Source organism: Eleginops maclovinus, chromosome 4 (assembly GCF_036324505.1).
Source record: "Eleginops maclovinus isolate JMC-PN-2008 ecotype Puerto Natales chromosome 4, JC_Emac_rtc_rv5, whole genome shotgun sequence".
In the NCBI taxonomy this organism is placed as follows: domain Eukaryota; kingdom Metazoa; phylum Chordata; class Actinopteri; order Perciformes; family Eleginopidae; genus Eleginops; species Eleginops maclovinus.
Window position 1 is genome coordinate 7,029,854 of NC_086352.1, and position 15,980 is coordinate 7,045,833.

A 15,980-nucleotide genomic window follows, 5' to 3' on the forward strand; every position below is an offset into this window, starting at 1 on the left:
GTAAATGTCTCATTTATTGATGGCAGCTCTTCCTTAATCTTTTCCTGAGTTTTATGAGACAAGATAAATAAAGAGTAGCTGAAAATAAAATGTTTTTCGACAGCAAGCAGGAATTTAGTGGTGAGTTATTTTTGGCATTTACCAAACACAACCAAGTGAACCTCAGAGAATGACAACAATGAACATTTATATTGAAGGGTGATTGCTGATTTAAAATCCATACTGAAGTAACTTACGTACAGTACTTACGGGAGCTGTGTACATTCTAAATATCGAATCATCTCATTTAATCGTCAATTAGTTAATAAATGACACACCGCTGCCATCAAGCTTGAACATGCTAAAAGTGCTTTCAGGGCAATTAAAAGATCCTCATGTTATCGCACAATAATGATGGCATTGCAAATCAAAAGCGCTGTGAGTAACATTAGGCTGCACGGTGTCCCTTCAGTGAGAATGAGGTTTCAGCATATGTTTAATGACCTTGAATATTATCTCCTGAAAGCACACTTTGCTGACTGGATCGTTCTAATGTATCTATAATTAGCTCGCATATTGCTCGGGCACACAGAGCAAGCCCTCAGAGCATTAATAGAACATTAGGACATGCTAAAAGCACTGGACATTCACTTCACAGCGGTAACACTCGCACACCTTCACACACACATTGACCGTAGAAACATCATACCTATGGACTTCTGTTTTTTCAAAGTGCTCTTCTCAGGTAGCCCCAGGAAAGCCCCCGGCACAGTGGGTGGCACCACTGCTACTCCCTGGCGGTCATGATATAATGACTGCAAACAAGAATACTTTTAACGACATACCAATAAATACACATTCTTCATTTGATATCTGCTGGGTGTGGACACAAACAATACTTTTGCTTATTTGTTAGTAAAACAATAACTGTAGAACAAGTCAAAGTGAAAAAGAAGGACTTTAAAGAGCTGGAGAATCAAGCCATAAAGATAACCATCGTTTACAACAAATCTAATGAACTCAAAACCAAAGAAAAGACAAATATTTCCACTCAATTTTCAAATGTCAAGCAATCTTTTGAAATGTTAGGCACACTTATACTTATTTGGATCAAAAAAACATCAACATTTTATTTCCCAGAAGATGGAGTTATAGGATATGCATGGCTCTAATCCACTAGTAACCAGAGTAGAAGAAGTAGAGGTTGTATATAGGAACCAAAACAAGTTGCTTTGGTCATCCACCCCCAAAATGGAGAAAGTTATTGGGATGTATTTCTGAACTGGGTCAGTTTTACATTTCTATCCTTCCCCAAAACAAGCATTGCATACCAGGGTAACATCCGATAAGGCGTCAGCTGGAGATGGAGCTGATCAGTCATGTTGGTTCAATGTTGTGTTATGTCAAAATATTATCGGCAACTGTGTTTCCATAATTCGTTTCAGACAAAACAAAAACAACCTAATGAGAAGAACTTCAAAAAAAAAAATAGTTAGGAGGTTTTTCCATTTTCTTTAGTTTCCATTCGTTTTTTCAAACACTTAAAAACGCAAACAAAAATATGGCCTGAATAAATGAAGTTATTTATGTCATGTATTTTCACCTACATTGATATCAGCTGCTGTAACCAAACAGCGACTGGATGGCCGTGGTTTGATCGTGGCGATCTTCATATCGACGGGCGACGTCTTCTGGGCGTGCGTCATCTCTTCCACTTTGTCTGCAAGATAAAGCGAGCCGTAATTGATGAGCAACAAAAAACAAAGAACAACAAGGGCAGGTTGAACTTGTAAAGCCAAACGCAAGCTTGTCATTCACAGTGACCCTTCCCTGCAGATGAGACTGAAACAAAGAAAACACATTTTTCGGGGAAGGGGGCGGGGGGGCAGGAGGACTTTGATGAAATGTCTCGGGTGTGTCAAGCCTTGCAAGCCGTGCAAGCTCTTTCCAAACAGCCGACTCAGCAGCATCATCCAACTCTCGGGGTCGTTCCCTCATTAAATGTGAAAATGAGCTCTGTCAAGTTTGCCTTTATCTTTCCCAGTTGTATTTTTTTATTTTTAGCACCTGCAACGTGGGAAAACAGCAAATTTGGCAGCAGTGAACTTCCCTCTGGTGTGATGATGCGTTCAAATATAGTAGAGTACGGTGGCCGACAGGTGCTAACGCGTTACGACGGCCAAAATACTTTCGTCAGGAAATACGCGCTGCAGTTTGAGAACTGATGAACATTTGAAAACACAAATGTATAAAAACACAAATTAAGAAACATCTTCACCAACCTGACGAAAAATGTGCAGCCTTTACTAAAAGCTCTGCACACAAACACTACAAATACAGAACGCTGCTCAAGATGGTGAACATGTTTCTTGAACTGCATGTGATTTTGCACATTTGTGTTTCTTTATTTGCATCCTTTCTGAAACTGCAGCGGGTTTCTCCTAAAGAAGTGTTTGGTGGCCGTTGTAGCACGTTAGCACTTGTCGCCCACCGTAGATAGAGTCCATCTAAAAGGTTTAGCTCAGAGAAGCTACATGCTAGCCCTGCTAGCCTCTTTCTGTGCGACCTCATTGGTTAGCTGTGTCTGGGATATGGAAAAGCTTCCATGCATTCGTGGGGGGTGATTACTTAGAGTGACTTGGAAAACAATCCTCTTCTTCTGCGCATCTACACACAGAGGAGAGGAGTGGGGAGGGGAGGAAAGGGGGAGGAAAGGAGCATCAATGAACTTAAAGACAGTTACGCCAACACACAAACACACAGACACACACACACACACACACACACACAAACACACAGACACACACACACACAAACACACACACGCCTGCAATGTCACAAGAGAAATAAAAAGAACGAACGTGCACATAAAATAAAGGCTAACAAATCCTGTAAATTGATCAAACATTCACTTCCAGGAATAGTGCAGTTTTTTTGTCGCACACACACACACACACACACACACACACACACACACACACACACACACAAAAGTTTTTTTTACAAAAGTGGACACCTCCACGTGGGGTAATATTGTTCCAAGCTGTGTCAAAATAAGAAGAAACAATATTCTGAGAGGAGCAGAGGAGATTAAACATCTTTGTATTTGACATAAAACAACATTAACCCATGCAACAACAACATGTAGAACACAACAGAGACACCTGAAGTCATTATAAATCATGCAAACAACATTGGGTTTGAACGTCAGACACATTCTTATAAGATATTTCAAAAAAGAATCAAAACTTAGAACAGTGTTAGTTGAGAAAAGGGAGGAAGGTGTGCAACATTAAATCAATAATTAGAAATATTGGTAATTATTGTAAACATGCCTACAGACACTTACCACCTTTCTTTTTCCTTAGAGTGGCTTAGAGAGGACAGAAAAATATTTCTAAATCTTAAAAGCAGCAAAACAGACTCCACCCTTTTCACAAGATGAACAGAAATACATCAGCTTGGTTTAAAGAGGCCATATTCTGCTTAATTTCAGGCTGACACTGGGACATGTGTCCTTGTTTAAATGCTCGGAAAGCTCTTTCTTTTTCACCCTCTGTCTAAAACCAGAGCCAAGTCGGCTCTGATTGGTTAGCTAGCTGGCTCTGCCGTGATTGGCCGATGGCTTAGAGATGTCCCGCCCCTTAGCCTATCACGTACAATGTGTGAGTGTTATGTAGTGATATCACTATGTTCCGGAAATAAACAAAGGACTCTAATGAAAGCGTTTCAGGCTATGGAACAACGGGATTTTAGCCTTTGCAGACCATTTACATGCACCAAAACCAACAGAACACACTACAGGAAAGGGAACACCCCAAAAAGCAGAAAAGGGCCTTTTTAATATTTGCAAATAGTTTTCATTCAGTGTATTTTGGACCAATCTAAATGCACTTGAATGATATGAAGAGGTGTCAAATAAGCAGCTTCAGAGAAACATGCTGACCAGACGTGTTTCTCTGTCAGCAATTTCCCGCCTCTCCTGTCATTTACTTATTCATTCACCTCTCATCTCACGTCCTACACCTTTGACACGCGTAGAATTACTAATGATCGATTCATACAGTGAATCACAAGCTGCCATTACAAAAAAATGCACCCACAGTGTAGCTGCAGTGAGGGATTGCTGAATCAGCTCTTATTATTTCATTTCACTTCACACTCACGCTCCTATTGGCTTGCGCTCCAACACATTGTACGTGATAAGCTAAGGGGTGGGACATCTCTAAGCAGTTGACCAATCACAACAGAGCCAGCCAACTAACCAATCAGAGCAGACTCTGGTTTCAGACAGAGGGTGCTGCAGCACAGGCAGTATGAGCAAGATAAAGAGCTTTCTGAACATTAAAGCATGGACTGTGAGCATCCCTCACAGTAGAGACACAACATACAAATATTAGCCAGGAAATGAGCATATTAGGACCCCTTCAAATGCCTGGTTTTTAGCAAAAAGCAGCAAATGGACATATCGTTGCAGCTCGGCTTTGAAAGCATGATGGCAGAGGAGTGCAGGAGATGAGTTGGGAGGAAATCAGTTCACTTCTTCTTTATTAAGAGGCAAACCAAAGCAAAAAGTAATCAAATGATGGAAAGTTAAATTGCATTAGCCTGAACAAAAGCTTCATTCAGCGGCTGGAGGATGCAGTTAAGGGAAATGGATTAAATAAAGTTATGGAGCATTAACTGCTTACCTTTATCCACTGAGGGGGGGGGGGGGGGGGGGGTTAGTGGATGAGAGGAAGAGAGGAGCAAACACACAGAGTTAGACACAGGTCCAGGACAGTGTGAGTTATAGATGTAAACACAAACAGGAAGCTCTTACCTAGTTCCTCCAGTTCAGAGGTCATCGACTTGGAGCGCATCGACAGCGCTGTGGTGGGGGCTCTCTTTGGAGGAGGGGGCGCTGATGGAGATAATGTCATAAAATAAATACATCAAGTGGCATCACAGCAGCTCGTGGACCGTGTTCAGGAGGGATGATTACGGTGTTATTTGACCCGTCATATAGTATAGAGTTTATTTGACAGACGGTCTACAGATCTGTATCTTTGACTGTCAACATGTTTAGGGTTCACTTTTAAGATCCGTTTCATTTTCTATTTTCTGATGTTTCTATTTTATGCTTCTACTCTTTATTTTCACCTTATCTGTAATGCCTTGTTTTAACATGCTGCTGTGACGAAGAACTGTCCCAATTTGGATTCAATAAAGTATATCTTATCTTATCCTGAATGTAAATCACAATTCTTTATTTGTATACTACTGTTCATACACAGGCTGCCGCTCAAAGTGCTTTATTAATATAGCACACAACACAAGAACAAGGAGGTAAAATATAACCCACTCAGTAAAAGGAGTAGTAATACCAAATAAATACAACACACATCATTAGAATAATAAATACTTAAAGCTCTGGTGAGCTCTGTTTGATTGTTCAGTGATGAAAGGAAGTGAAGGATAAGGGTTAGCTACATTTTGAGGTATTAAATGGTTTCCCTCGTTCACTATTTATAACTTTTCCAATGTATTTACAATCGGCAAACAGTACAAGCTACATCTTAAATATTATATGGTCACTTCTAAAAAATATATACTATATTTCTACCATGGTGCACTTTTTGTATTTAAGAAAAACACATTTGTACTTATTGTAATTGTGTGTGCATACTTAGTTGTTTTATAATTTGTAAGTCTATTCTCTTCACGTTATCTGCACTGTACTTCTGCTGTTGTACTAACGCAAATTTCCCCGTTGACGGACACAAAAGGACTTCATATAATATTATAGCAAGCCTTAGCTAGCTTACACAGCCCTCAGCTTCATGAAACATATGACTTTTTGTTCTGTGTTATTTTTGTTGTTTGATTGTGAACATGGAGTCTGACTTCTCGCTGCCTCTGAGGGAAACATTACGTAACCCATCATTAGTCAGCATGCTGTCTGCTCCAGTCTATTTTAATAGAAGTGTTACCGATACAGCAGGAGGACAGATAGAAATATAGTTATAAAGTCATTCAAATTAGCTCCAACTCTACCAGCTGTGATGAACCTCTGATTTATATCTATGATCCTGAAATTTGACTTTACTCTTACTGTTAGTTCATAAAGTGTATTTTATTCATAGAAACTGAAGACAACACTTTTAGAGATGGCTGATTTTACTTTCTAACGTATAATTACTTCCAGGAAATCTTAACTAACAGAGAAGACGGTTATAGAAAGGCTTCTTTGCACAATGAAATCAGAGTTACATTTTTAGATAAATAAATATGCATATTTTAATATTCCCCGTCCCACTCATTATATAATTACCAAAAATCATACATGCACTGATCAGTATCTGCAAAATGTCTTCATACAGTGTCTTGTTTTTTACCTGACCTCGAACTGGCATTGTCTAAAGTTGTACATGTTGTGCACCGTTTAGATATCTTCTGACTCCCTATGTCCCGAACACTTTCCAACACATTGATTTTGATAACACTACTTTTGTACTTTCACTCAAGTCAGATTTGTATGTAGGACTTTTTACTTGTCACAAAGTACTTTTACAATTTAGCATTGCTGCTTTTACTTAAGTAAGCTGCCTGAACACTGAATCACACTGAACATCGCTGTCAGTCCTTCACACAGGATTTCTCCCTTCTTCTTTAACATGTAGGACTTTATTTTTACCTTTTTTGCGTGCCGTGTCGTCGGGGTCCAGGTTCCGGCTGACGGTCACCACCTTGATGAGGAGCCGGTTCCCCCCGTGTCGGATCATGTTAACCACCTGTCTGTGGCCCACCTTCACCACGTTCTCCTGGTTCACCTGGAACACAACACAGGAGCCTTTAGTGTCTGGAGAACACTCAAGGACATCCAGAAATATCCATTTTCTTCCTTAAACTTCAAATGTTAATACGACATTATTTTATTTCATTATACCTTTTATTGCATGTTGAACTAAGGAACTGTCTAACGCTTTTTATTGCTGAATGTTAGACAAATTCTGACTGAATAACGACAAGATATGAGAGCAAAATAGCCTGTATTCTCAAAAACTGACCAGGGCATACACAACAATATTTAAAAACAATACAACAACAAAATCAAACCAGTGGATTGACCGTGTAAGGTACAACACATGTAAATGATTCAATAAATCACAAAAAACAGTTTGCTCAGAACAGTAAAATGCTATTAATCTCACAGATATATAATAATATATCACACTTGGAGGCCATTCTTCTTGAGATGGATTACTTTTACCGTAATGGATTGGTACTCCTACAGTAAAAAGCATCCAAACACTTCTTCCATTACTGATGTTAATGCAACAGACTGAACACTAAAGCAGCAATCCGTTATTTAAACAGCACAGGTGGAAGGCAGCAAGCAATAAACAGCAGACGGACGCTGAAGGATTTTAATCGTTGTAACTGTAAACCTGCGTTGGATTCATGTCAACATTGAAGCTAATTCCAGGTAACGCTCATCAAAGTGACTGACAACCAACGTTGACCAACCACGGGGCAGAAGGAGGGACGCATGATGCTTTAATATGAAGCAAACTCTCAATCACACAGACCGGACTAATAATAGCCATGCTTTGAACACGTTGTACTAACTATAACTGTGACTGTGGTGCGCTGCACTCCCACACAGCACTCTTATTTTGGCAGACTGGACCTCTGCAGGTGTGTGTGTGGGCGTGTGCCGTGTTTGATTGACAGCTCACCCACTCTCATGTTACCTTTATTACACCTGGTTAATTACAAGTGCTGTGAATAATCAAGATGGATGTACCAAATGTAATTATAACAACAATCCAATGTTATCCGAGCAAAGGGAAAACAATGATGCATTTCATTATCTTTAAGACGGGCTTTTATTTTGAAATTTCTATGCACGTCAATGGATATGCTCCTTCCTAAAGAGCCCAGTATAGTACAGCTTTAAAAGCGCTAGTGTTAAATAACTTTGTGTTTCTGACAGTTTTTTCCTCTCTCGAGGTAAAAGTTGTGACTTTGCTTTTGATTCATCCTCGTAGCAGGAAACAGACTTCAGTGAGAAGGCTGAAATATTAAAACTGACCACAGATATGTAAATGTGGAGGTGTTGGGGTGTTAGCACTTTCTTCCTGTTCTCCTGCCAATCTTCTTAATTGCAATATTCATGTTGCTGCGCTGCTTTCCATCTTCAAAGACAATCAAAACAAACTGCTGCAGGAATTCAGATTAAAGGACACAGTGAACTACATACAGATTAGCTATAGAGTGGTGCAGGGATGACGTATTTTTGTACGACGACCATGAAGCGGAATCTCCCTCCACAAAAAGCCAAGAGGATCTTTCCATTGGATTTTGGAAAATTAAAGAAAATGATCTTAGTGTTTATGACACTTCCACATTTTGTTCAGCGGGATAATCTCCTCATATTAAAACCACTTTATGATATTTAACCTTCGTAAAAAGCTATGTCACATGACTTCACGCCACCACCGCTAAGCTAAAGGAGGCTAATGTTGGGCTATAAAGGAACTACAGCACGGTCACATGACTTCACGTCACCACCGCTAAGCTAAAGGAGGCTAATGTTGGGCTATAAATGAACTACAGCACGGTCACATGACTTCACGTCACCACCGCTAAGCTAAAGGCGGCTTATGTTGGGCTATAAAGAAACTACAGCACGGTCACATGACTTCACGTCACCACTGCTATGCTAAAGGAGGCTAATGTTGGGCTATAAATGAACTACAGCACGGTCACATGACTTCACGTCACCACCGCTAAGCTAAAGGAGGCTAATGTTGGGCTATAAATGAACTACAGCACGGTCACATGACTTCACGTCACCACTGCTATGCTAAAGGCGGCTAATGTTGGGCTATAAAGGAACTACAGCACGGTCACATGACTTCACGTCACCACTGCTATGCTAAAGGCGGCTAATGTTGGGCTATAAAGGAACTACAGCACGGTCACATGACTTCACGTCACCACCGCTAAGCTAAAGGCGGCTAATGTTGGGCTATAAAGAAACTACAGCACAGTCACATGACTTCACGTCACCACCGCTAAGCTAAAGGCGGCTAATGTTGGGCTATAAAGGAACTACAGCACGGTCACAGGATTCACGTCACCACCACTAAGCTAAAGGTGGCTAATGTTGGGCTATAAAGGAACTACAGCACGGTCACATGATTCACGTCACCACCGCTAAGCTAAAGGAGGCTAATGTTGGGCGTGATGACGTTTAGTCGTCTCATTTAGACACTTGTTATTAACCGCTGTTTTAAAATTCACCAGTGAGGTATTAACTGATATATTTGATTACGTAAAACAAAATGTGAACATCTCTTTAGCTTGTGTTAAACAAATACCTACTTTCAGGCTTACCACCGAAAACACATTCAGAAAACCATTGACTTCCAGATCAGGGTATAGTTGTAAAATATTGAATCACTTCAGGGATTGAGGATTCATTCCTGCACCACTCTATTAGCTTCCTGTGCCCAAAATGACCAGATTTTTGGCTGTGCACATAAACACACACACTTCATATTTTCTCCTGCGTGCCCACATGGCAGGTTTTTAATCTCATTACGACCGGTCTAATTTAATATGACCGCTACTCTCATCTCTCTCCCAGACAAATATTGGGAGAAGGGATAAAAAAGAGGCCGGCCTGTCGGGCAAAATGAAGGACTGATGGACTGAAAGAGGGAGGGAAAAATCGATGAAGAAAGAAGGGATGAAGGCAAAGAAAAAGCGTTAATTCGAACAAACGCTGCTCACGAGGGCAGACATTTTGGTAATTAAAGGGAAATGCTCCGACAGCTGTTTGAGCGTGACCTCATGTTCCCTTCATCTCACACACACAGAGACACACACACACACTACTACACTAAAGAACTAGCCTTATGTAACCTTCACGGTCTTTTCACCCTTTTATGTAACTACGCTTGAAGGATGGCTAAACACACAGACACTCGAGTGAACTCATGAATGCTACTTCAGCAGAAATTATATTAAAGAGGTCCTATTCAGATTTTTGAGGGGATTTCCCTTTTTCTGGAGTTTGTTATATGGGTTTTAGTGGATGTAAATGGTCTGCAAAGGCTACAATCCTTGTGTTCCCTCCAGAGGGAGTTTCTCCCACTTTCAAATGTGTCTTTGTTTGTCAGTAATAATGTAGGATAAAGATTAAACAAACAAGACGTAAATTATTCCTATTACATTTCCCTGTATGTCAGTAGAGAATCCATGCACCAGAGATCAGTTACGTGCAGACGAAGAGGTATTGATTATCTTGTGTGCTTGTGGGTTGTTTATGAATGAATGCGTGATGAAGCCTGAAGGCCATAAACTTTGAAAAACGATCCAATAGCAACAATAAAATCAAACAGCTTTAAACCAGCAGCTTTATGGCTGAACATTTACAGCTTATTCAATAACACACACACACACACACACATAAAATATGGGAGCCAGCCTTCTTAAAATAGTTTTCACTGTAATTTAAGTTATAAATTATTATTGTTATTATTATTATTTATTATTATTATTATTATTATCATTGTTATTATTATTATTATTATTGTTATTATTATTGTTATTATTATCATTATTATTGTTATTATTATTGTTATTATTGTTATTATTATTATTGTTATTATTATTGTTATTGTTATTATTATTAGTATTGTTATTAGTAATATTCTTATTTATTTTGTATTTTTCTTTAAATGTTTGCATCATTAGTTTTATTTATTTATTATTTAAATAAAGTTATGACAATAACTTGTATTTGAATTATATATGTAATATTATTTCCGTATTTGTATTTCATATATTATTTATGTTATAATTTATATCACAATATTTATTGATAATAATTTGTATTATTTAAATTGATCTGACATAATTCATGTTTTTTTTACATTTTATTTAGTGCTTGTTGTTATGCGTCTTTCAGTGTGGTGAATAAATAAAAACAAACCAGCCCTTCAGCCAGAGGCTCCATTCAGAAGCCATTAGCATCATGATAACCATTACAATAGTTCCACAGCATTAAGCATCATCCGGCACATGCAGCCAACACGCCCTGAATCCATCTCATCATCAATCCAATCTACTCTGATTTACATCCAAACCCACTGCTGTAATCTGATTAACCAATTATAATCTGATCACACGCTGCTAATCCAGCTGTCAGAGCAGGGGGGGGGTCAGCCCGTCTCTACCCAGCAATGAAATACAGAACAGAGAAGGTTGGTTCAAGAACTCCTCAATAGAATAATGAATAATGTCCATCCCTGTTTGTCAAAGTCCAGGGGGATGTCTTGTTGTGTCACTTCAGACCCCAATAGTACTTAGATAAATATGATATATAAGAATGAAAAGCAAGAAATCTCCCTGTTCTACAGAAAACAACATGTTCTGCATCACATGTTTAAAAATAATATCACAAAATGATCTTTGATGACTGCACCCAGAATAATGTAATAATATAAATATAAATATAAATGATAATAATATTAATAACACAAAATAAAATACTTTTAAAATAATAATAAATAATAAAATCAATACAAACATTTAAAAAATATCTTTATAATAATAATAATAATAATAATAATAATAATAATAATAATAATAATAATAATACAATCAATAAACATATTTTAAATAATGTAAAATACTGTATAATGATAATTTACAGAACACATTATAATAATATTTATGAACGTGTGATAAAACAATTAAAACACAAACAATACATTAAAATAAACGTTAGGATAGGACACAATAACCAATCCATATCTAATAAAGGTCAGATTAAATCTTATAAATAGGTCAGTATCAGCCAATCAGATCAGTGTTTTGAACTAGTAAATAGAAGGTATAATATGTAGTCTAGATGTGTAACAAACACTCACTTTTGAGCGAGGGTCACAAAAGATGCTAAATGATCTCGATACAGGAGACACAGTGAAGACAAACACTTAAAGCACAAAGAGAACAGGTACACAAATCCATTCAACAACAATAAACAACAATATGTGGTGATACCTTACTGCACACTTTCAGCACACATTAAAGGAGGGGCAGGAAGCTGATCTGCATCTAAGAGTGTTTTCCCCTTGTAGGAAGCTGGAGCACATCAAAGCAGGCTCATTAAATACAGAAATATACAGAGAGAGGGTGTGTGTGTGTGTGTGTGTGTGTGTGTGTGTGTGTGTGTGTGTGTGTGTGTGTGTGTGTGTGTGTGTGAGAGAGAGAGAGAGAGACTGGGAAGCATAAGAAAGTGAAGGATTGAAACAGGATTAGAGTTTTATTCTGATGACTCAGAGTGAATCATGGCGCTAACACACACACACACACACACACACACACACACACACACACACACACACACACACACACACACACACACACACACACACACACACACACACACACACACACACACACACACACACACACACACACACACACACACACACACAGGATCAACACGTGTTTCCACAGCACCTTGGACAAAATATAATAATGGAATAAATACCAAAAAATGTAATAAATGGAATTAGAGAACAATATATAAAAGGATAAACAAAAGAAAAATACAAATAAATAATAAAATAAAAAACAGAAGCACTTAAAAGGGTTTGGCTCGTTTTAAACTAAACTAATTGTTTTCAGTTTGTTTCTGACAGTTGTTACTGTTATTATTGTAACTATAGCTTTGGATAAGAGTGTCAGCAAAACCAAATGTCATCATCTATCACTGAATCTGTCCAACAGGAAGCGCTGAGAGAGAGGAGTGAGCCAATGGCAGCACAGGAAAGAGACACGCCTCTGCTGCAGCTCAGAGGACACCGATAGATAATTCATAGAGTGAACTCTGTCCAAACTGTTGGGGGTTTTTCCTTTCCTGTCGTCTGCATGTGGAATCTGACGTTATCATTTGACTTGAGTTGTGATAATAATTCTGAAACTGAAAGATTGTAATATGTCCTCTTTAAACAATAATTAGAGCTTAAAGTTCAGCCAAATTACAAGGATTTATTACACTTATAATTTAAAGTTTGCCAGCATCTCATCTGGAAGAGAGGATGATTTAGTGACATCGTGTTGGACTTTCTGACATTTCAGAAACGATTAATGATTGATTCTGCTCTATATTAATTATGCACACATCACATACAGTAGGTAAAAGGCTCACAGAGAAGCAGAATCGTTTACGTTTCAGAGAGAGGTGACGACGGATGTGAGAGGTACGACTTTTATATCCAATATTCTGAAATTAAGATATGATACACTTTATAACATGGAAACAATACCAGCTACACGGTAAGAGGAAGGGATCAACTTATCAACACCACATGGCTTTACACACACACACACACACACACACACACACACACACACACACACACACACACACACACACACACACACAGAGCTAAGCTTTTCTGGTAAAAGCTGCATTATCACGGTGTGTACACAGTGGTAACATGTTCCCGTTGCTTAGCGACAGTTGCTGTGTGATACCACTGCTGTGGATGTAATCAGTGTGTGTGTGTGTGTGTGTGTGTGTGTGTGTGTGTGTGTGTGTGTGTGTGTGTGTGTGTGGTGGATCATACCATTCATCATTTCATGGGGATTTAATTTTATATATTTTTTTTTATCAATGGACTCCTTCCCCCTTCTTGCTCTCCCTGTGCGGCCATCTTAAAATGTTGTGTGTGTGTGTGTGTGTGTGTGTGTGTGTGTGTGTGTGTGTGTGTGTGTGTGTGTGTGTGTGTGTGTGTGTGTGTGAGACTGTGTTCCTCTTCAAAAATAAGAAGCAGGTCTCTGAGCACCGTGGGCTCAGGCACGCTGCTCTTTGTGCGCTGTACCTATAAATAAATTATTTATAGGAGGCGACGCTCCCACTCTGTTATTTTAAGCCCCAGCATCATGTGATTTCTGTGTGTGTGTGTTTCTGTGTGTGTGTTTTGACTGCTGGTGTGTGTGCACACAGCTGCACAGTGTGAGGAGTATTGATTGTGTTAAAGTGTGGAAGTGGGGAGTGAGTAAACAGCTGAGAGGAACTCAGGATGACAGAGGGCTGCCTTCCCTTCTCACACATCTTAACAGCTGTTTACCAACAATCAATAATCAATATTTAACCAACAGGAAGCTGAGCCTGCTGAGACGTTTACCATAAACAGCTTATGTCAACACAGACAGCAACCTACCCTGTAAGGTACAGTAAGATGATATATTCAAACTGAAGCAGACATTGTTATTGTTAATAATGCATTATTTTTGTTGGAGATTAATTAAATATGTGAAATGAACTCCAGAATATTTAGAATTATGGCTCTGACAGAGAATCAATAAAAAATAAAAACAAAAATGAAACAAATAAATAAAATAATAATAAAAACCAACAAACAATAAAATTAAAATACATTAAAATAAACATTCAAACTAAAATGATAATGTTGTAAAAAAATGAATACAAAATGATTAGAAATCAATAACAATAAATGAAAGATAAATAAAAAACACGTAAAGTTTTCTGTCATCTCTTTTTCACTTTAGGTGCGGAACTATTTTATCATGCACAAACAAACACTAAGTTTTCTGCAATAGTAAATGCTCATGCTCAGAATGCAAACAGCAATACATCCATATAAACAACAGAAAGTGCACATGGAGAATCCAATATGGAGTTTATATATATATAAAATATATAAAAGAGGGATGATGAAAATGATATTTGCGTTGATTGCTGAAAGGCTCACTCAGTGATTCTATCTTTAAACTGTCATTTTAAGTTTGCAGAATAGAAAACAATCCCGAGGGGATAAAATCAGATTACAGATATAAATATAACCTGCAGAGAAGCTAATGTTTGTCACCGCTTCGGTCTGCAGCTCTCAAATAACGCTGCAGATGCATTTTGGGTAATAATCCATACAATGAGGAGTAATGTAACCGTTCACATTCACACACCTGGCAGCAGAAAGCACGCTAATAACACATGTACTGTGTAATGTGCACACAAGCGTGTATATTTCATCCACACACACACACACACACACACACACACACACACACACACACACACACACACACACACACACACACACACACACACACACACACACACACACACACACACACACACACACACACACACACACACACACACACACGGGCCATCTGTCTAAGCTGCGCTGGGCCGAGGGAAGCTCTGAACAATTTATTCTCTATTATCTTTCCTCTATGTGATTTTAAGCCTACGTCGTCCCTCCCACAGCATCGCATTGTATTATATTTACCTAGACACCGCCTCAGGTGGGTTCCTTTGAAACTCTGAAAACAGGAAGTGTAATAGCTGCAGGCAAACTTCTCTGTACACATTGAGATGTTGAAGTGGTGCAGGATTACAGGTACATGAGCGTGCATAAACACAAAGGACCAAAGCTGGGTATAAGGAAGAGAAGAGGAAGAGGACGCAGCATGATGTCGGATACCATCTTCCAGTCCCGGAGGTCGGTGCTCTGTGCTGTAGTTAATAAACCCCCGCTGCTATCGGCTGCAAGCTGCTACACTTTAGGAGGAGTGGCGTAGAGGAGAGGTGGGAGAAGTACTCAGATCTTGTACTTGAGTAAAGTAGAAGTACTCAGGTCTTGTACTTGAGTAAAGTAGAAGTACTCAGATCTTGTACTTGAGTAAAAGTAGAAGTACTCAGATCTTGTTCTTGAGTAAAGTAGAAGTACTCAGATCTTGTTCTTGAGTAAAGTAGAAGTACTCAGGTCTTGTACTTGAGTAAAGTAGAAGTACTCAGATCTTGTTCTTGAGTAAAGTAGAAGTACTCAGATCTTGTACTTGAGTAAAAGTAGAAGTACTCAGATCTTGTACCTGAGTAAAGTAGAAGTACTCAGATCTTGTACTTGAGTAAAGTAGAAGTACTCAGGTCTTGTACTTGAGTAAAGTAGAAGTACTCAGATCTTGTA

The 15,980-nt window shown here is 38.7% G+C and overlaps 1 protein-coding gene across 1 annotated transcript in view; it reads right to left on the bottom strand.

The window, feature by feature from the left end:
• Nucleotides 1–15,980, bottom strand: part of shank2a (SH3 and multiple ankyrin repeat domains 2a) — a 200,651-nt gene that overhangs the window by 18,665 nt on the left and 166,006 nt on the right. The window contains 7 exon segments of the mRNA XM_063882408.1: nucleotides 689–794; nucleotides 1,587–1,699; nucleotides 2,608–2,646; nucleotides 3,329–3,352; nucleotides 4,671–4,679; nucleotides 4,802–4,882; nucleotides 6,656–6,791. Of these exon segments, the coding sequence (XP_063738478.1) occupies nucleotides 689–794; nucleotides 1,587–1,699; nucleotides 2,608–2,646; nucleotides 3,329–3,352; nucleotides 4,671–4,679; nucleotides 4,802–4,882; nucleotides 6,656–6,791 (508 nt within the window).